A 20,774-nucleotide genomic window follows, 5' to 3' on the forward strand; every position below is an offset into this window, starting at 1 on the left:
TGGTTTACACAAGATAATGGTTTATTTCTTTCTTTACATAAAAGCCCAAGCTGATATTGGGCACTGATCTGTGAAATCATCAACAGCCCAGGCTGTTCTGCTGCTCTCCCTAGGGTGGGTGCTGCCTGTGTGCATGGCCAGGAAGCGCCCCATCATTTCCACGGTCCAGTTCACGGGAAGTGAGAAGACTGAGAAAGGGAGGAATACCCCTTCCCTTTAACAGCACAACCTGGAAGTTGTGTATATCACTTCTGCTCACATCTCGTTGACCACTCTCATGGCTGCACCTAGATGCACAGGAGGCTGGGAAACATAGTCTTTATTTTGGGCAGCTGTGTACCCAACTCTGAGAGAAAAAAGAACAGGTACTGGAAAATAACCATCAATCTTTGCAGGGAAGAAAGGGAAAAAAATTCTGACCTTTCCTTCCTTTTTGTTTTTCAGGTAAAGAAAGAGATCCCTGAATAACTGCAGAGGCAGGAACCTTTTAATACTCCAAGGTAAACATGTCTGCCTACAGGAATAATGCTTACGAGGAGGATCCAGCTTACCCTGACTATTACGGGTCTCGGAACCATACTCGGGGGTATTTGAAAACTCAGGATTATCCAGATTCGCCAGGTCCTCCGAACAACTCAGATGACCCCAGCACCAGGAGCAACCCATACTCTGCAGACTCCAGAACAAGTCCAGACTATCCTGGGTCTCTAGCAGAACCAGATTTTCCTAGATCTCGGAGGAATCCATACTACCCTGGCACCAGGAGCAATCCATACTCCGCAGGTTCCGGAAGTCCAGACAATCCCAAATCTTTGGCGGAGCCAGATTATCCCGGATCTTGGAGCAATCCGTATCGCCCAGGCTCATCCAGGGAGCCCGACTCCTCTGAATCTCAACGGAATCCTGATTTGGCAGGTTCCAGAGGCAGTGGAAACTACGCAGGCTCCAGAACAAATCCAGCTTATCTTGACCCCTTGGGAGAGCCAGACTACGCTGGAGCTCAGGGCAGCTCTAACTATGCTGGCCCAGGAGCCAGTTCCAACCATCCAGCCTCCAGAAGAAATCCAGAACGTGCTGGTTCCAGGATCAGTCCGTACATAGACGCTCCGGGAGCGCCTGATTATCCAGATGCTGAGAATCAATCTAGCTATCCAAGCTTTTCGGGGGAACCAGACTATCCCGGCGCTCAGGACTATCGGAGCTCTACAAAGTTCTGGGGGGAGCCCGATTACCCAGGTGCTGAGAATGCTCACGATTATGGCTCTTCAGAGAACCCGGAAATGACCAGGGAGTAAGTGCCGGAATCTCCCTCCCCTGGGGATGGAGGATGAAGGCTAGATCATTCAGTCAATTGAACTTGGTTGGCGATGTTTGGGATAAGGACACGTATGATTATTTCCCTGACATGAATTTATGGTGAAACTTTCATGCCTACCTGTATACCGCACCTGGTCCTTGGACTCTCAGCCTGAGGCTTCAAGCCCTTACCTGAACATAATCTTTCATCACTTCTTGCTCAAATAACATCCTTCCCAGTCTCCTATTTCTTCCCGTCTAATCCCTGCAAGGCATTTAGATCCCCACTGTTTTGACATTGCTACTTCGCCAATGAGGTTAGGATTAAGATGATGTTTATGAACCCAAACATTTTAACCAGAATTATATCAACAGGAAGGCTTTTTTTTTTTTTTTTTTTTTTGCGGTACGCGGGCCTCTCACTGTTGTGGCCTCTCCCATTGCCGGAGCACAGGCTCCGGACGCGCAGGCTCAGCGGCCATGGCTCACGGGCCCAGCCGCTCCGCGGCATGTGGGATCTTCCCGGACCGGGACACGAACCCGTGTCCCCTGCATCGGCAGGCGAACTCTCAACCACTGCGCCACCAGGGAAGCCCAGGAAGGCATTTTAATCAAGAAAGTCTTTTGAAGGTCTAACTCCATGAAATCCATTCAACTCCTCAGTTTTTTTATACAAGATGATTGAGCCACTCCTGATTTTTTTTCCACTTTCATCTTTATGTTACTGAAATTATTGTCAGAATTGATCACTTTTCATGTTTAGAGTAGATTTGGCTCATTGATCTTCTGCATTGTTGTTTTCATCAAGTTTTATTAATTCGTTTTTGCCTCTAAGGAGGTTTTTTTTTTTATTTTAAGTCCAATTTTTCCTGGTTCAGATTTGATAGATCTAACTTTTGTCAAAAAGATTTTAATCTTCCATCAATTTTGGTCATTGACAAATTTTACCAGGTACGGTTTGGGTCGCTGAGTGTTAGTCTTGGGTGACAGTTTTGCCAAACTGCGTTTTTCCTGGGTTAAATTCCTTAATGTTCACGTTGCCAACAAGATGTGATTCTTTATTTATTTTTCAGGTTATTCTTAACCTATAACAAATTTACCATGTGAAATTTCAACCAGTACAAGTTTTATTTTGTATGTACTATTTCTACTAGTAATATTTATGAATTCAACAAAGGCGAATGCCTTTTATTTACCTCTAGGAACAAGGATATGGGATTTGGGTGCACAGTGAGGTCAAATGCCTACAGGAGTAATGCTAAATACAACCTAAATAGGTGGATTACTAGGACCATGTCAAAGCGTCCTCCTTGGTCTTCTCCCCCACTGCCTGGCTCATCATTAAAAATATACCTTTGATCTTGTCACTTCCTTGTTTCTCATCTTCCATTGTTCTTCATAACCTTTGGGAGAAAGACTACACCACTTCACTTGTGAGAACATTGAAGAATGAGGATGCACTGAGCTAATGTAAGACGCCAGCCAAAGCCCAGCCTGACTGACCTCCTCCCACCTCTGCTATCCTCTCCCTACCCGAACCCTGTACTCTAGGTCAGTGGTTCTTGACCTTGGCTGCTGATTAGAATTATCTGATTACCTGGGGAGACTTAAAAATCATACAAATGCCTGGGCCCAACTTTCAGAGATTCTATTTAGTTGTCTGGGGTGAGGCCTGGGAATAGGTATATACATGAAATTGAGAATCATTGCTCCAGGTTAATTGATCTTCATAGCATTCCTTTTATATATTCAACCCTTTCTGGTCTCACATGTTTATTTGTGCTGTTCTTCATCCTTGGAATGCCCTCCTCCTAACTATGTATTAATTTATCCTTCCAATCCCAGCTCAGATGTCTCTTTTCCATGTAGATTTCCCTTCAGACTCCCAGGCCAAATTCTCTTCTCTTTCCTCTGAACTCCTTGGGCCTGTCTTCTTATATTCATCTGTTGCTACTTGTATTATAATTGCTTATGGCTGTGGTTAATAAGCTCAGCCAGACTGTACTGAGAGTTCCTTGAGGGTAGACAACCCATGTCTTTAACTTTGTCTTCTCACCCCATTGCTCATGCCTAATACATGGTTGGCATTCAGTCAGCGTTTGTGGGATGAATGCATTGATGGATGGATGGATGGATGGATGGATGGATGACTATCTTTACTATGCTATTGGATGACTATTGATCCATCATTTTGGGATTTCAGAATGCTCAGCAGAGCATCTTCAGTCCAGCCCTCATTTCACCGTGAGGGTGACAGCCCCTTCGGCATCCTGGGGAGAAAGGATGGAGATTATCCTGAAAGCATTGAAATGAAATCCAGGGAGATGGCAAATCCGTACAGCCCCTCTGTGCCAGGTGCTCCTGGCAATGGCTATGGTAAGCATTTGTTAAGAAGAGAATCATATCCTGGGAAGAAAGTAAAATTCAGTGGGCTTGGGACCAATCATTAAAGATCAGCAGGAGAAGAATTGGTTTATTCCTCCTCCTTCAAACACCCACCTTACAAGAGTTGAACATTCAGGGTCTAGAGGAGACAAGCAGTGTCATCAATTATCAAAGCAGGTTGGGCAGGGGTTGTGCCTGTGTGAGGCAATTGATGGTCAGGTTCAGCCCATCGCTGTGATGTGGGAAGATGGACTTAGTGTGGCCAGATCCTCAGATTTTTCTAAAGAAGCCAGAAATCTGGGTTTTTACATGCTCCAAAATAATTTTTTGAATAAATAAATAAAATCCCTGGTGGACTAGATTCAGTATGTGTGGCTGCCAGTGTCCAGCTTTAGTTCAGCACATCCTGCAGGTGTTCAGATGGTCAGCACTTGTATCTTTGGAACCTACTGGGGGCACAGGGAGTTAGAAGTAGCTCTGTTCTCAGGGTTCGTAAAGCCTAAGTGAGTAGGTGACACCAACACATCAAGACTAAAGAAAATTAGCAAACAGACTGACAATATGTGAAAAATCACGTCGTTCTCAGAATCTGCTGTGTGTGAAGGTTTAGCTCTAGGAGGTAAAGGAGATTCTACCAGTTCTCATCTTCCGGAAGAAAAAAGGGACTTGTTGTCTGATAGAAGAAGCCAGCTCATGGCACAAGTCAATGTTATAGGAATTCAGAGCCCGTGAGAGCTGGAAAAAGGAGTGTTCAGTCATGAACAGAGTGAGGGACCCAAGTGTTGGTTGGTGCAGATGGAAGACTGCTCAGCCCTGAGGGGGTGGGTGGGGAAGGGATTGAAGAAGGCAGGGAGGAGGGGTGGGATGCATCGCCATGCACTAAGGAAAAACGCAGACTCTTACACATTTGCATAGACAGCATTAACTTGGGCTATTCCGAACCTTTATGCCAGGCATTCTCAGTGGGGCATATCAATCCTAAAGGGTGAAAATTTATTGAAAGGCCACAAAAAACCTTCCTTTTTTATGTATAAAGCAGATATGCATACAGTATATGTATATAGTTGTACGTATATCTGTGGCATTAAAATATCATGGGGGAGGGCAATAAGGAAGAAATGTCTAAAAAGGCTACTTAGGTGGCCAGTAATGAAAAAGAAAAGATTGAGAAACACTGCCCCACCCCAATGCAAGCAGAGCTAATAACGCCCAGCGGGTTTTGAGTGTTTCCCATGTCCTGGAAACCCTGCCAAGCACTTTACTTTTACAGTCTTCTTTCATCTGCGGCCACCTTTCAGACAGACACTACAGCTCTCCATGTTACAGAGGGGAAAACTGAGGCTCAGAGAGAAACGCGCCCAAGGTCACCCAGCTACTAAATCAAAAGAGCCAGTGTCAGAATCTAGTCTCTCTGACCCTGCATTACTTCTGGGTAGGATCAGGGCAAAGGCGGATTCCTGACCACCAAGCTCCATAGAACACTGGAATTAGAAAGCTACTTTAAAAAAGTGGTCACGTGAAGTGTGGCTTCCTTCTCTGGGCTCCTTGTAGGACCAAGGTCGTTGTGCCGGCATTCACTTGTCCAGCGCTATGCCATCCTGTAAGACTATGCACTCCTTAAGGAGAACCCATTTCATCCATGTATCCTCCAAGGCTCTATGTGATTTTCCTAGTGCCTAGCATACAGCTGGTGCTTGAGCAATGCTAACTGAATTAGTAGCAACAACTGTAAGGGACGTATCAGTTGGCTATTGCCACAGGAATGCTTCATAACAAACAACTCCAAAACCCAATGTTGTAGATAAGCATCATTTATTTCTCACCCACACATCTGTGGGTTTGCTTGGAGTTTGACTGAACCAGGCTGGGTTTGGCTGTGCCTGATTTGAGGTCACAGATTCTATTTAGGTCTAGGGTCCTTCTTGACCCAGTGAGCTAACCTGGGCCATTTTCTTCCCATGGCATAAGCTGGAAGCAGAAACAAACGATGTCTCTGAGTCCTTGACTTGGAACTAGCAAACTGTCACTTCTACCATGTTCCACTGGTTAAAGCAAGTCACATGAGCAAGCCCAACTTCAATGGAGGTTTCCAAGGTGGAGGAAGTGTAATATTTGCTGAAAAACAATTAATTTACCACAATAGTTAATATATATTAAGAATTTGTTATGTTCCAGGATTACTTTAAGCACTTTACGTGTATTAACTGATTCAATTTCCCCAACAATCCTATGCAAAGGTCTTATTATTATCCCTGATTTACAGACTCTGAAGCTCAGAGATGTTAAGTAACATGCCAGAGAGCACGCAGCTAGTAAGCAGCAAAGCCAGGAACTGATCCTTGGCAAGAAGTTCCAGAACCTCCTGCAGTATAATTTTGTACATCTCCATCAAAATGTGCTCCATTTTCTCTGTTGAGGAGTTTAGCCTTCATTGTTTACCATGAGTTGAATAAAAATATACTGAAATGTGACACTGTCGTGTAGATGCTGAAAGTGGACTCTGTCCCTAAGAAAATCAGGCCAAATTTCAAATTTATTCACGTGTCATCATAAAATGCTAGAACTAGAAGGAAGCTTTGTAATCACCTAGAAAAGTTTTTTTTTTTTTTTTACTCAATTTTTAGAAGACTTATTTTTTTACAGAAGTTTTAGGTTCACTGTAAAATTGAGGGAAAGGTAACAGAGATTTCCCACATATCCCTTGTCCCACATGTGCATGGCCTCCCCCGTTATCAGAGTCCCCCACCAGAGTGGGACATTTGTTACAATTGAACCTACATTAATAAATCATTATCACCCAAAATCCATAGTTTACAATGGGTTCACCTTGGGTTGTGAATGTGTATGGGTTTGGACCAATATATAATGACATGTAGCTATCATTATGGTATCACACAGAGTATTTTCACCATCCTAAAACCCTCTGAGCTCCATCTATTCATCCCTCCCCCTCCAGACAAGTATTTTTCGAACTCTGATTTGTGACCCATTAACAAGTCTTACTGACCACTGTGTGCTCAGTAACATCTAGTGTGGTAGGATTAATTGTCTCTTGTCTCTTCATTCCAGTGAACCCTGCTTATGTGGGTGACAATGGCCTCAGCCAAGCTTATGGAGAACCCCCCTTGTCTGGACACGATTGGCATAAGTCACCCCAAGGTAAGGCTTAAATGGACAGTGACCAAAAATGTCAACCCTAAAGAAGGAATGTGTTCAAGGCAATGCGGACATTGCCATTTCCTCTTGGCCTCTGGTGTGCTAACTGATGCAGTACTTCCTTAATTTATCATAATGGGGTTTTCTTTTATTTATTTATTTTTGGCTGCGTTGGGTCTTCGCTGCTGTGCGCGGGCCTTCTCTAGTTGCGGAGAGCGGGGGCTACTCCTCGTTGCAGTGTGCGGGCTTCTCATTGCAGTGGCCTCTCTTGCTGCTCTAGGCACGCAGGCTTCAGTAGCTGTGGCACGTGGGCTTCAGAGTTGTGGCACGTGGGCTTCAGAGTTGTGGCTCGCAGGCTCTAGAGCACAGGTTCAGTAGTTGTGGCGCACGGGCTTAGTTGCTCCGCGACACGTGGGATCTTCCCGGACCAGGGCTCGAACCCATGTCCCCTGCATTGGCAGGCAGATTCTTAACCACTGCGCCACCAGGGAAGCCCGGGTTTTCTTTTACACATGCAGTTTTTTCTCTTTTGGATATCAGGGTGTCTTCACTAGGACTCTTCTGGTTGCAAGTGACAGAAACCCAACCCACCCAGGCCCAAGGCTTGTGTGGTGGGAAGGATATGGAGAAACAAAGAATTGAAGGTAGAATTACCTTCCAGCACCTAGGACAGTGCCTGGCACACAGTAGGTGCTCAGAGATATTTGTTGTATGAGTCACAGGAACCAGGGCCTGAGTCTGAAGCCAGGGGCTCGGGGCCACCTGGATTCTTTTTCTCCGTCTATTTCGCATCTTTGCTTCATGCAGCTTCTCTTTAAGCTTCACCTCATACACCTCAACCAGTCAGGCTTTCCCTGCAGGCCAGGGAGTGTGACAGCAGCAGCCCTAGACACACACACAGCTCAGCAAAGTCATGGAAAGTCTTCCTTTCTCTCTAGGCCTGTGAGTCAGTGCTGAGGAGACTCTCTCCAGCTCCATTTGGGACACATACTTACACATGAACCAATCATTTTTACATAGGAAAGAAGGCTGGGTCACATGTCCATCCGTGCCTAATACATGTGCTGGTGAGGTGGCAGTGCCTTGAGCCAAATTTTTCTGAATAATCATAGAATTATTATGACAGTGGAGGGTAGGAGTAATCAGATTGGAGAAGGCTTTTTTTTTTTTTTTTTTGGAGAAGGCTTTGAGATCAGTTAGGAAGCGCTATAAGGATCACTGTGTGCTGTGGTGAAGGTCTGAGCAGAGGCAGAGGCTGAGAAATAAAAAAGCATTAGAGGAGAGAGGCCAGGGAATACTGGAAGTTAAAGGCAAACCTGTGAAAAACGAGGAATAAACCGAAGACGTCCTCTAAGTAACAACGCAAGTTGCGGGGCCCCATGACTTAAAACCATCCCTCACCTTCTGACCCCCTAGGGTGGATGATATCCTGTAGCCTCATTCTCTAAGAGCCTTCTCAAGGAGGCCTGTATCTTTCAAGGGGTAGGTGTTGCTACTTGGGAGAGAAAACCATGGGGATATAAACAGTCATGCTCTCCCTTTGGTTCCCACGAGAGCAGGGAATGGCTTTAACTACTGGGGAAAAAGAAATGCTTTTAAACCTCCTAAGATGCTCTCTCTGGCCAGCATGAAGTTTAGGGCCTCTGGGTGGAGTGCCCAGGAGGCAGAGAGAAGTAAAGAAATAGAGGACCCAGAGATGAACCTGGCTTTCTGCACCATTTTGCTTTGCACCAGTTCTGATTCTCAAATCATTTATAATTAATCGGTGGACAGTCTCCTGATAGAGTGTCACTTTGATGTATCATGCCCACATCTAGGAAGTGCCTGGCACCTAGCAGGTACTCATAAACATTCATTCATTTATGAGTGATAGCTCAGCATCTTGTTACAGGAGAGGACCAGGGTGAAGTGATTAAAAGGCCCTGCTTTGGAACCAGACAGACCTGGGTTTGATCCCTAGCTCTGCTACTTGCTGGTTTTGTGACCGTAGGCAAATTACCTTTTGGGGCCTCAGTTTTCTTATCAAATGGGGTTTATTATAGTATTTATTTTGTAGGGTGATTGTGGAAATTAAATAATATACTCGAGGGCTTCCCTGGTGGCGCGGTGGTTGAGAGTCCGCCTGCCAATGCAGGGGACACGGGTTCGTGTCCCGGTCCGGGAAGATCCCACATGCCATGGAGCGGCTGGGCCCGTGAGCCGTGGCCGCTGAGCCTGCACGTCCGGAGCTCCGCAACGGGAGAGGCCACAACAGTGAGAGGCCCGCGTACCGCAAAAACAAACAAACAAACAAAACCTGTGAATGGGGGGGAGGCTCTCTGTGGTTGTCATCACTTTTCCTGGAGGTTCCTCACAATGCCAGTGTGACTGCTGTAGGAGGTCTTGGGAAGCCCACCCTGGTGGAGAGTAAGGCTTGGAGGAAGCCAGAGATGCTGTCTGGTGACCAAGTGAATGAAATCATCATTGAGGTTGAGAATGTCCCATCTGGGGTCCAAAGCCATCCATCTTCAAGTCAGATTGTTCCAGAACAGACGCTGGCAAACTCAAGCTTTAGTTTGGTCTCCTCCATTTCTGACATTGATGTGACAGACTCTCAGATTTTCAGCAACTGGAATGACAAAAAGGGCAAGCAGTTCTTACGGTTTTCAACACCTGTGAATGAATCGTTTTCCCAGACCCTTCATAGCTCAGACAGCATGGGCTTAGACACCCCTTGTACTTCACATGAGAACATCCAAGGTAGTGAGACCCTGGGGCAGAGGAGTTAGAACGGGAACGGCACCTTCCAAGTTGCCCACAGGGTTTTGGTTTTAAGACTTCGAGGAGGGTGAAGGTTTGGTGGGTGACCTGAGGGTGCTCGGGACCGCGGAAGGGGTCACTTTGAGAACGTCTGATACCCAAGAAGGAGTTTACCTTGATCAAGCTCGTTTCATGTGCCCAGTCTTCTGCCTTTTTGTTACCCATCGAGTTTAGTTTTATTTACTTGCCACGCTCCACACCCGTGAGGCAGGCATGCCTGTCGTTTCCATTTGCTTGATGAGGACCCTGAGGCTCAGGGAAGTCCAATGATGTGGCAGATCTGGGATCACATGCAGGTCTGCCTGACTCCCAAGCCTGACACCTTAACCACCGTCCTGTCCTGCTTTGGTCCCATCGCTCTCCACTCTGGATTTGGCAACAAGGGGTGCCTCTTTTGTCAAGTCCGCCGTGAAACCTGGTTTTTTCCTCTTCCCTCCTTCGCCTTTCTTCTTTTCTGTCTACTCCCACTTCCCTCTCAGGAGACACTCAAATTCCTCGTCTTCAGCCGAGTGATTTGGTGACCTTCTTCTGGGCACTCTCCCTCCACCTCAGCTATGTCACTGAAATGAGGAGTTCCGAGCAGCTCCCTAATAGGGCCAGGAGCCAGCCTGCTCCTGGCCACCGCCCCAGCGGGCCCCCAGCTGCCCCTCCACTGCTACTGGAGTGGGGGCAGCAGTGCCAGGCATCACACGTGGACACAACACCACCCAGAGCGAGAAGGGTCTGCCTTTTCCATGTTTTTTGAGCCTTGCTTTTTTGAGAGGGAAGAAACCTTTTCCAAGAAACTCCTCAGCAGACCACCCCTCACAGAACATTGGCCAACGTGTCACATGCCTGGGCCTGAACAGGTCACCTGCAAGGGGGCTGGGACCATCAAGATAGGCTTGGATTCACTGGGATCTGTCTCCCGTGCCTGGAGATGGGTCCCACCCTGCAGAAGCCCAGGGCCGTGGGAGAGAGGGCTGTAGATTTCTGAACCAGATCGGGATTCTGTCAAAAAGGAGAGCTGACTGCGGGATAGATGACCAACAATATTTGCCACGCTGACGCAAAGTGGGAATTTGAGTTCTTGGGAGAGGAGGGGGGAAGTCCTCATCTTCCAGCGGATGGAGGAACACAAGACAACGGTCCAGAAAAGTCAAGAAGATGCTTGGGCCTGGAGTGCAGGGGGCAAGAGGAAGCCATGCGGGAAATTACAGAGGGAGGAGAGCCAGGCCGACCGAACATGCTGGGTCTCATCAGCTTTGCTGACTGTTCCTTGTCATGCGAAAAAGGAAAGCACTGAATTAGAATTGCGTGCAAACCATCATATGCTTTGGCTTCGAGATTTCACACGTGTACGTGCTGTCTTCTTCTTTTTATTTGTGACTTTGGGGATCACTGAGTACATATATTCTTCTTTCTTTGTGATCTTATAAAAACATGCTCTATCGTCAGCACCATATTTCAAATGCTATTATTCTGTTAAAGGAGAAAAAAATTAAACTCCATTTTTTTTTCTGCAGGACAAAAGTTAATCGCATCTCTGATACCCATGACATTTAGAGACAGAATTAAAGCCATCAGGAATCAACCAAGGACCATGGAAGAGAAAAGGAACCTTAGGTATGGACAAAACGCTTTTCTTCTTGCCCGGATTTCATGGAAACCTCAATCTTCTACTTTTGTCCCATGTTGGAAAGATAAGAAATAAATAAATGCAAGAGAAGAGACAATCTCCCTACCGAAGAATTCCACACAGTCTGTGTTGGTTGCCTGGAGTGTGGGCTGTGCTTAGTGACCTTCTTCCTGGGAGCAGAGCATGCAAAGGGGGAAGTAGCTTCCCAGGGGTGAAGTCAGGCTAATACTGCCAGGTGGTCAAGGTTAACATTCCCAGGGAAAGTCATGTGACCAGAAGGAGTTCCCCTCTGTGGTACCCTCTCCTAAAACCAGCAACCCTAGTCTAACCAGACAAAATAATCAGGCAAACCCCAATCGAGGGACATTCTTCAAAGTACCTGAGGAGTATTCCTCAAAACTGTCAAGGTCATCAAAAAGAAGGGAAGTCTGAGAGACGGTCACAGGTTGAAGTGTTCTGAAGAGACATGATAATTAATGCAATGTGGTTTCCTGCATGGGTCCTGGAAATGGCACCTGTGGAAAAACTAGTAAAATCGGAATAGTCTGGAGTTTAGGTAAAAGTTAGACACCAGTGTTGGTTTCTTAGTTGTGACAGACCTACCATGGAAATGTAAGATGTTAAAGGGGGGAGATGGTGAGTAGTAGATGGGAATTTTCTGTTCTCTTTTTGTAACTTCTCTGTAAATCTCAAACTACTGTTTAAAAAAAAAAAGGTGGGGGGTGGTGAGGGGAGGGAGTTCCCTGGTGGTCCAATGGTTAGGACTCAGGTGGTTTCACTGTTTCGACCCAGGTTCAGTCCCTGGTCAGGGAGCTAAGATCCTGCAAGCCACAAGGTGCTGGGGTCGGGGAGCACAAAACCCAAACAAACAAAACCTCAGAAGCTTTCCAAGCCCAGGAATTCAAAAACAAGAGCGAGGGCTGTTTAAGCCTTCAGCCCTTCTTACATTTTCCATTCCTCAGCCTTTTTCTTTTTCTTTTTGCCATTTGTAGCGTTTAGCAGAGACTAGTAGAGTGGATGCAACTGCTAATAAATGATTCAATGACGCAATTGTTCTGAGGTTCCGGGTCTGGCAGGGGTGATAGATTGGTCAACAAGTAACTTATAAATGACAGAAAGAAAATCAGGCCAAATCAAGGTGGAAGGAGTTTGCAGGGGGAGGATTAGAAGGAGAGAGATAGTTCCCTTGGGCAAAGCAGGGGGCATCTGTGAGCTGAGCCTTGGAAGATGGTGATGTGGTGATGGACCTCTGGGGTGGACAAAAGAGAGCCAGGAAGGGGGCAGAGCAAAGGAGATGCCATGAGTTCATGGAGAAGTGAAGAGAAAACTGAGGCTGGATCTTTTTGAAAACACTCTTCCGTTTCAAACTCTGCATGGCCTCCTCCGTCACAGAGCGTGGGCCTTGTATGGCCCGAAAGACTTTACAGCAGGATTTTCAACCTGACATTTGGGTCTGGATCATTCTCTGCTGTGGGAGGCTGTCCTGTTCACTGTAGGGTGTATAGCAGCATCCCAAGTCTCTACCCACTAGATGTCAGTGCCCCCTCCCTACCCCCAATTTGACAACCCCAAAAGTCTCCAGACTTACCCAAATGTCCCTTGGGGGCAAAATCTCCTAGGTTGAGAACCACTGACTTATAGGACCTCACCCACCTACCTACGGTTATCACTCACACCCTTCCCCCTTCCCCCACTCATTCCATTCCAGCTGTCCTGGACTCCTTGGGGCTTTGCACTGGCTGTTTCCTATATTCAGACACTCCCTTATCCATAGACTAACCCCTCTTCTCCTTCAAGACTTGGCGCAAACACTTTGTACTATTCAAATTGTACCACGGTCTTCACCCCAGCATTTCCCACCTCCTTACTCTGTTTTTCGATTTTCTTTCCCATAGTACAACTCACCTTCTATTATCCTATATCATTTACCCACTCTATTTCTATATTTATTGTTTATTTTCTTTCTCTTCCAACCAAGATGTCTGCTCCATGAGCTGGGGAAATCCGTCTCTACCTCACCCCCTGGGACCATGCCTGGCACATCTCAGGCGCTCAGGAAATATTTGGGGAATGAATGCAAAACAACGTTGATGTCTCTCACTTTCTTCTGCTCTTTCCCACAGGAAAATGGTTGACAAAGAGAAAAGTAAGCAGCCCCGTCGTATCCTGGAGTTCAACGGCTGTGCTCAGTGTCTGAATTCCATTTCATTGGTAAATCGGTCTTTACCGCGGTCTGTAAATGGGCACAGAGTAGGGTGAAACCAGGGAGGTGGGAGAGTAAGGATGAGAAGGGACCCACAGGGAGGAGGAGCCAAAGTTCACGGTTGTTTCCTTGAAAGACGTAGAAACTGGGTCAGTCTGGGTGTGGGGAAAACAGGCAGGCATGGGAAGGCCTAAGAGGTTGCTGAGTTATCTGGGCAACTTAGCCACTGTGAGTGTCACCCTCACTAGCAAACCTGGGAAGGTAATAAATAATAGCACTCACCTTAGGGGGTGGTCCTGCGGATTAAATGAGATACCGTTTGCAAATGCGTCGAGCATGGCGCCTGGCACATCATACCGCTCTAGAACAGTGGCCATTGTCTCTATTATGGAGCCTGCCCAGTAGATATTTGTTGAGGGACGGTCCAGCCGCACACGTTGTGTCTACCTGCAGGCATACCGGAGATCCAAGAACAGTCTGTTGGAACTGTTCAATTCCATCAGCCTGTGGCAGAAGACGCTCAAGGTCATCGGAGGCAAGTTCGGCACCAGCGTCCTCTCCTATTTCAACTTTCTGCGGTGGCTTTTGAAATTCAACATTTTCTTGTTCATTGTGACCTTCAGCTTCATCATAATCCCTCAGTTAACCATGGCCGAGAAGAACCACCTCCAATTCACTGGACTGGAATTTTTAACTGGGGCTGTAAGTGCACCATCCCCTGCCCAGAGTTCACACCTTGGAGACACAGGCACAGGTCTGCCCGTCACCCTTCCAGGCCTCTCATTTTACCTGGGAGTCAACTGATGGGGAAAGAGGGTGTTTAAAATGATTTCTTTTTTTCCCCCAAAGTAACATATACACAGCCTAGTAGAATTTCTGTCTCCTGAGGTGAACATGTTAACAGTTTTTGTTGTCCAGAATCCTCTTCTCTGCACACAAATGGACACATTGTGCATGGACATACGCATTTGTTTTTTAACAAAAGATGAATTATTCCTATAGACTGCCTACGACTTGCTTTCTTCCACCTAATATGTGGTGGACATCTCATATTGATGTTCACAGATCTACCTTTTCTTTCTTATTTTTCTTTCTATAAAATACAGTCCTCCTTAAAAAAAAATTCCTAGTACAGAAGAGAGCAAACTAAGAGAAAGTCTATCTTATCCTCCTTCTTTTGTCTAACTCTCCAGTTTGGAGTGTACCTCTGTCCACCATTTTTCTTTCTATACAGTCATAGATACATAGGTAGATAGATAGTTAAACTTTTTTTTTTTAAATAAAAGAAGATGAGATACTACAAATCTTGCTTTGCAACTTTTTTTTTTTTTTGCGTTACTATGAATCTTGAGCATGGATATACATCCGTATTATTCTTTTTATTAACAACCACGGTATATCTACCCAGCTGCCTACTGAAGCACATAGCCCCTGCCTTGTGAGTTTACCTTCTAGAAGCGATTTCTGCCACTGAGATTCTGTGGATAGACAAACTACAGCCCAAGAACCAAATCTGTATAGCCTGCAAAATAAGATTGGTTTCCATGTTTTTAAATGGTTGGAAAAAAATGAAAAGAAAGATAACATTTTGTGAAACATAAAATTTATATGAAATTCAAATTTCAGTGTCTTTTCGGTTAAGTTCTTTTGGAACACAGCCACAACCATTTGTTTCCGTGTCTGTGCTGCTTTCCTGCTACAATAGCAGAGGTGAGCAGTTATGGGCTGGCCAAGCCCAGGATATTTACTATCTAGCTCTTTACAGAAAGAGTTTGCCTACTCTTGTAGTAGAGCATTCACAGTAAGGTTCCTCCATTCGTCTTTCTTTTTTCTTTTCCTATTAAAATTTTTTTTCCTTGGGATAGACACATTCAAATGGAATTATTGTGTCAATTTATCCTTCACTTTTTCCTCATTATTGTGTATATTTGTATATATGAAACATTTTATTATGAAAAATTTCAAACATACAGGAAAATAAAGAGTAGTAAAATAAACACCCAAAGACCCATTACGTAGATTTTAAATTGCTACCATTCTCCCAAATTTGTTTTTTGAAGTATTTTACAGTAAATCACAGACATCAGCTGAATTTCTTCAACATGCATCTCTGAACAATAAGGACATTTTCCTGCAGGCATATACATTATCACACCTAGCAATATTAAAAGTTAATATCATCTAAAATCCAGACCATATTCATATTTTCCCAGTTGTCCCCCAAATGTCTTTCATAGCTTGTGTTCAGGCCAGGATCCAAGCAAAGACCACACTCTCTTTGCGTTCAGTTGTTTTTCTCTGAAGTCTTTATTAATCTAGAATGATATCCTCAGTCCCTTCCTCCTTTTTTCTTGACATGGGCTTATTGCAGAAACCAGGCCAGTTGTCATGCAGATTCCAATGTTCTACCTTCTGCAATTGTCAAATTGTTCCCTCCGGGTCTCTCTAATTTGTTCCTCTAATTTATACAGACTCCTTATTTCTTGTAAATTGAAATTTAGACCTAAAGGCTTGATTTGTTTCGTTTTAAACCTGTTTGACCATAGTACTTGTTAGAGGACAGAGGCACATAATGGCTGGCTGGCCTGCTTTTAATCATGCTTGGCTTGGTCACTGGGTCTGGGTGGTGATCGCTGGGTCCCTCCATTGTAAAGTTATGCTGGTTTGAGATTCTTTTCCACCTCTGAGAGCCTAGTGATAAGACGTCTAGGTTCTCAGTGGCCTTGGGTGCCTCTTTCCTGGCAAACAAAATGTCTACACTGACCAGTGCAGGCTTCTTGCATATGGAAGAGGTCAACTGTGCAGACCATAGTCATTCATTGTTTTCTTAAGAGATCCACCTGACCTGTGGTTTATTGTCCCTTTCAGGGTTATTTTAGGGACACAGTGATGTACTATGGCTTTTACACCAGTACTGAAAACCAGCATGGGAGTAGTGGGACCTCCTACAACATGCAGTTGGCCTACATCTTCACAGTCGGAGCATGCTTGGTTGTCTGCTTTTTCAGTTTGCTCTTCAGGTATAGAATGTCTGCATTTTCTGATTCTAAGCTGTTTTTAGATTTAGGCAAAATTCAAGAGACTCAAAAGTTACTGGAGAAACAGTTTCTCTGAAATTTCAACTTTCTATTGCTGTCTTATCATTCCTTGTCCTAGAACATAAAGTATAAGTTGGGATAGAGGAAGAGAAGTTTTCATGTGCTTTTAAAGAAATTGGTCAGTCTGAAAATAAGGATGCAATGACTCAAGTAGTTTTGACTGACCGTTGTCAACTGACAATTGTCAAAGAGGAGGTACAGATGTTCAATCTGTTAAACCTATTGTTTACTAGGTCTTTGAAACAAAGTACCACAGACCAGGGGGCTTAAACAACAAAAATTTTTCTTCTCAAATTCTGGAGGCTAGAAGTCCAAGTTCAAGGTGTCAGCAGGGTTGGTTTCTCCTGGGCCTCTCTCCTTGGCTTGCAGACAACTGCCTTCTCACTGTGTCCTCATGTGATCCGCCCTTGGTGCATATCTGAGTCCTAATATGCCCTTCTTATAAGGGCACTAGCCATACTGGATTAGGGCTCACCTAAATGATCTCACTTTAACTTAATTACCTCTGTAAAGACCCTATCTCCAAATACAGTCAATTTCTCAGGTACTAGGGGTTAGTACGTCAACATATTAATTTTTAGAGGATACAATTCATCCCATAACAACCTCACTGCCAGCACGATAATCCAAAATAAAATAAGATTGTTTTTGTCCTATCAAACTAGGAAATGTTTCTGTTTCTTAAGCTGTTAGTACTCAGTGGTGGCAAATTTTGGAAAGGTAATGTCCATTTTACTCAGCATTTTTTACATGCCAGGCTTAGTGCTAAGTGCTTCCTGGGCCGGATTTCACTGAATCCTACTGACATCTCCATGATAATAACAGCTGCCTTTATCGTGTGCGTACTGCCCTGAGGGTTACATTGACTTGTGGTGGGCTGAATAATGCTCCCCTTTCAAAGATGTCCATGTCCTAATCCCCAGAACCTGTGAATATGTTACCTTATCTGGCAAAAGGCATTTTGATTGATGAAATTAAGGATCTTAAAATGGGCTAATGTAATCCCAAAGTCCTTGAAAGTGGGAGGCAGGAGGCTCAAAGTCAGAGAGAAAGTGGAATATGCTACTCTTCTGGCTTTGAAGATGAAGGCGCCGCAAGCCAGGGAATGTAGGCAGCCTCTAGATGCTGGGAAAAGGCAGGGAAACATATTCTCCCTTAAAGTGTCCAGAAGGAATACAACTCTGCCAATACCTTGATCTTAGACCCATTTTCTGATTTCTGACCTCCAGTAAGAATAAATAAGTGCTGTTTTAAGCCAGTAAGTTTGGGGCAATTTGTTATAGCAGAAACTAATACAACCCCCATAATAACTCTGTGAGGTGTGAACTATTATTCTCCCCATTATATGGAGGTGGAAGCTACAGGTCAGAACAGTTAAAATGACAAAATGCCCCAGTTGGCAATCTAGGATTACGAAGTCAGATGCCAAAGCCAGCACTCCTGACTACTCTGTTCCAGAAGAACTTGGGGCCAACTCTTCCATGTTGCCTTTCACCATTAATGCTGGGACTCTTCTTTGCTATACTCCCTGCACCCCCAATGCCTGTCCTAATAACCTCTGGGTATTTTGGTTCCTGCCTTCCCTAGCATGGCCAGGTATTTCCGGAACAACTTCATTAACCCACACATTTACTCCAGAGGGATTGCTAAACTCATCTTTTGCTGGGATTTCACTGTCACTCATAAGAGCGCTGTGAAGCTGAAACAGAAGAATCTAAGCACTGAGATAAGGGTAAGGCAAGCTAGCTTTACACCCCTTCCCATGGCCAGTCATCTTTCCTCCTTCAATATGTCTGTCACTTTTCTCAAAGTACTAATGAATTATTTTTTATTCTCCATGATATTGGCAAAAAAACCCTAAAACTATTTTAAATGCCCAGGGCTGGTGACGGTGTAGGGAAATGGACATTTTCACACAACGTGGTGTCTTTGTTATTGATACAAGCTCGCGGGAGGGCAGTTTAACAATTTATAACAAAGGTCTAAATGTAAATACTTCTCGACCTCACAGTTCCGGGTTTAAAGTTTTATCCGGTGGTTTTCAACGCGGAGTGGTTTTGCCCTGGGGACACATGGCAACGCCTGGAGGCTCTTTTGGTTGTTGCAGCCAGGGAGTGTGTACTCCTGGCACCTCGTGCGTAGAGGCCAGGGACGCTGCTCAACATTCTGCAGTGCACAGGACAGGCTCCCTGTCACAGAATTATCAAGCTCTGAATGACAATAGCGCTAAGGTGGACAAACCCCGGTCCATAGAAAAAAATAGCAAAAAAAAAAAGAGCAAGCAGAATTCATAAACGAAGGGGCTTTGACAAGAGGGTTCCCTGGCGCAGACACACAGCCTTATTCTTCAAGGAGGTTCTGTGACCTCAATGTATTTTCCCAAGATCATGGTCCCAATCTCTGTTTCTCTGAGATGGAAAATGTATTTAATGAAGTGATGGGGGTCTTGCCCATTCGAGATTTTCCCACAGGTCTCCTAATCCAAGTTCCTTGTGCACTTACCCTCTCTTTCCTGTGGATCTGGGGTGGATTTGTGTCACTAGGGGCAGCAAGACCTGGGGGGGAATCTTTGCTGACAGTGGAGGGGGTCTGCGGGTGAACTTGACGTCCTTGTGTTTACAGGAGAACCTGTCAGAAATCCGTCAGGAGAATGTCAAGTTAACACTCAATCAGCAGTTGATTCGCTTCTCTGCCCACCTGGCAGCCTGGGTTGTCTCTACTGGAGTGACCATTGCCTGCTGCGTAGCCGTTTATTACCTGACTGAGAAGAACACAGAGGTAACCAGAGAGGCAGGAACTCCAGGGTCCAGAGCACAGAGAAGCGGGTGAAGGGACGGGATGCAGGAGGGGGAGGGGAGGGGAGAGCCCACCACTCAAACTTGGGTCGTGGCCAGCAGCATCGGCACCAGCGGGAAGTTTGCTAAAAAAGGCAGAATCCTGGGTCCCTCCCTTGACCCATGATCTGCATCACAAGAACATCCCCAGGTGACGTGTGTGCACACCTCAGAGTGGGAAGCTGGGCTAGTGGAGAGATGGGAACTTTGGCCGCAGGCCTGGGATCAGGTTCTGGTTTCCTCCTTTATTATTATATCCCTAATGTCTCTCATAGCCCCTGGCACCGAGTAGACACTCAATAAGTATTGTGAACCGATGGCATCTGGCAAGTGATTTACTCTTTCTAAGCCCCGGATTCCTTACCTGTAAACTGGGAATACCTGCTGTGCAGGTGTGTGGTCAGAACTAGAGAAAAGTTACATGGAGAGTCTATTTAGTGCCTGGTACCGTGGGTGATTGAAGGAATGTTAGCTTTTTCTTTTTTTTTTTTTTAATGATATGAGCTCTGAGACTAATTGGCTGGGTGGACAAAGTACTGTTTTTCTGTAGATTTCAGTCATCTGGGAAATGGGGCTAATTTTAGCCCATTTTGCCGGCCCCTAGAATTGTGGTGCAGGTTGGTCTGATTGTGTCACTTTCTTTAATGGCTTCCCATTACTCTAAATATAAAATCTATCCTCCATGGCATGATTGATAGATCTTTTGTGATGTGACCCCTGCCCACATCTCTAGCCTCAACACCTCACAGGCCACCCATATCTCACACCGGCAACACTAAATGGTGTGTCCATAGTTCCCTGAACACACCATGTTCTTCCTCATCTCTGGATGGGAAACATTCATCCTGCACTGCCCTCCCCCACTTCCCTTCATCTGGCAAACTCCTCCTTTTCTTCCTCTAGACCTCAGCGTGAGTGACACTTCCTCCAGGAAGTCTTTTCTCAGCATCACTACCTTTACTAGATTGAGTTAGGTGTGCCTGACTCTGCAGTCTTTCCCTGTGCGCTGGTCACATGCAGCATCGAAAATGCTTGTTTATGCATCTGTCTCTTCAAAAGAATAGCCAGGCACCTGGCCCAATACCTGGTACATAGTAGGTGCTCAACCCAATGGATGAAAAACCGAAGGAGCCAGCAGGAAAATGGGCGTGAGATTATATAAACCTAAGGCTTTGTCATCAACCATATTAAGGATTGCTCTGAAAGAGACAAAAGTGAATCACAGTCCTGTGGGGTCTGGCACTGCCTACCTAGGGTGGAAGCTGTGACAGGGCAGTTGTAGGTATAAAGGAGACTTCTGAGTTTCTCCTTGACCTGGAAGGTTTGCTTCACACTCACCTGAAGTGAAGGAGGGCATCTAAGGAGGAGAGGAGGTAGAAGTGGAA

General features: G+C 45.3%; 1 protein-coding gene across 4 annotated transcripts in view; it reads left to right on the forward strand.

Moving 5' to 3' along the window:
* The first annotated feature begins 506 nt into the window (after positions 1 to 506).
* The window catches only part of TMC5 (transmembrane channel like 5), a 40,122-nt gene continuing 19,854 nt past the window's right edge, over positions 507 to 20,774 (forward strand). For 2 of the 4 annotated variants that reach the window (XM_060124113.1, XM_060124115.1), the window contains exons 1-9: positions 507 to 1,291; positions 3,500 to 3,672; positions 6,751 to 6,840; positions 11,142 to 11,241; positions 13,378 to 13,465; positions 13,911 to 14,159; positions 16,326 to 16,477; positions 18,143 to 18,287; positions 19,178 to 19,333. In XM_060124113.1, the coding sequence (XP_059980096.1) occupies positions 507 to 1,291; positions 3,500 to 3,672; positions 6,751 to 6,840; positions 11,142 to 11,241; positions 13,378 to 13,465; positions 13,911 to 14,159; positions 16,326 to 16,477; positions 18,143 to 18,287; positions 19,178 to 19,333 (1,938 nt within the window). Of the gene's footprint in view, positions 1,292 to 3,499; positions 3,673 to 6,750; positions 6,841 to 9,266; positions 9,577 to 11,141; positions 11,242 to 13,377; positions 13,466 to 13,910; positions 14,160 to 16,325; positions 16,478 to 18,142; positions 18,288 to 19,177; positions 19,334 to 20,774 lie in introns of those variants that run through there. The other 2 variants (XM_060124114.1, XM_060124116.1) reach the window with 2 other exon arrangements.

This window comes from Lagenorhynchus albirostris, chromosome 15 (genome assembly GCF_949774975.1).
Source record: "Lagenorhynchus albirostris chromosome 15, mLagAlb1.1, whole genome shotgun sequence".
Classification (NCBI taxonomy): Eukaryota; Metazoa; Chordata; class Mammalia; order Artiodactyla; family Delphinidae; genus Lagenorhynchus; species Lagenorhynchus albirostris.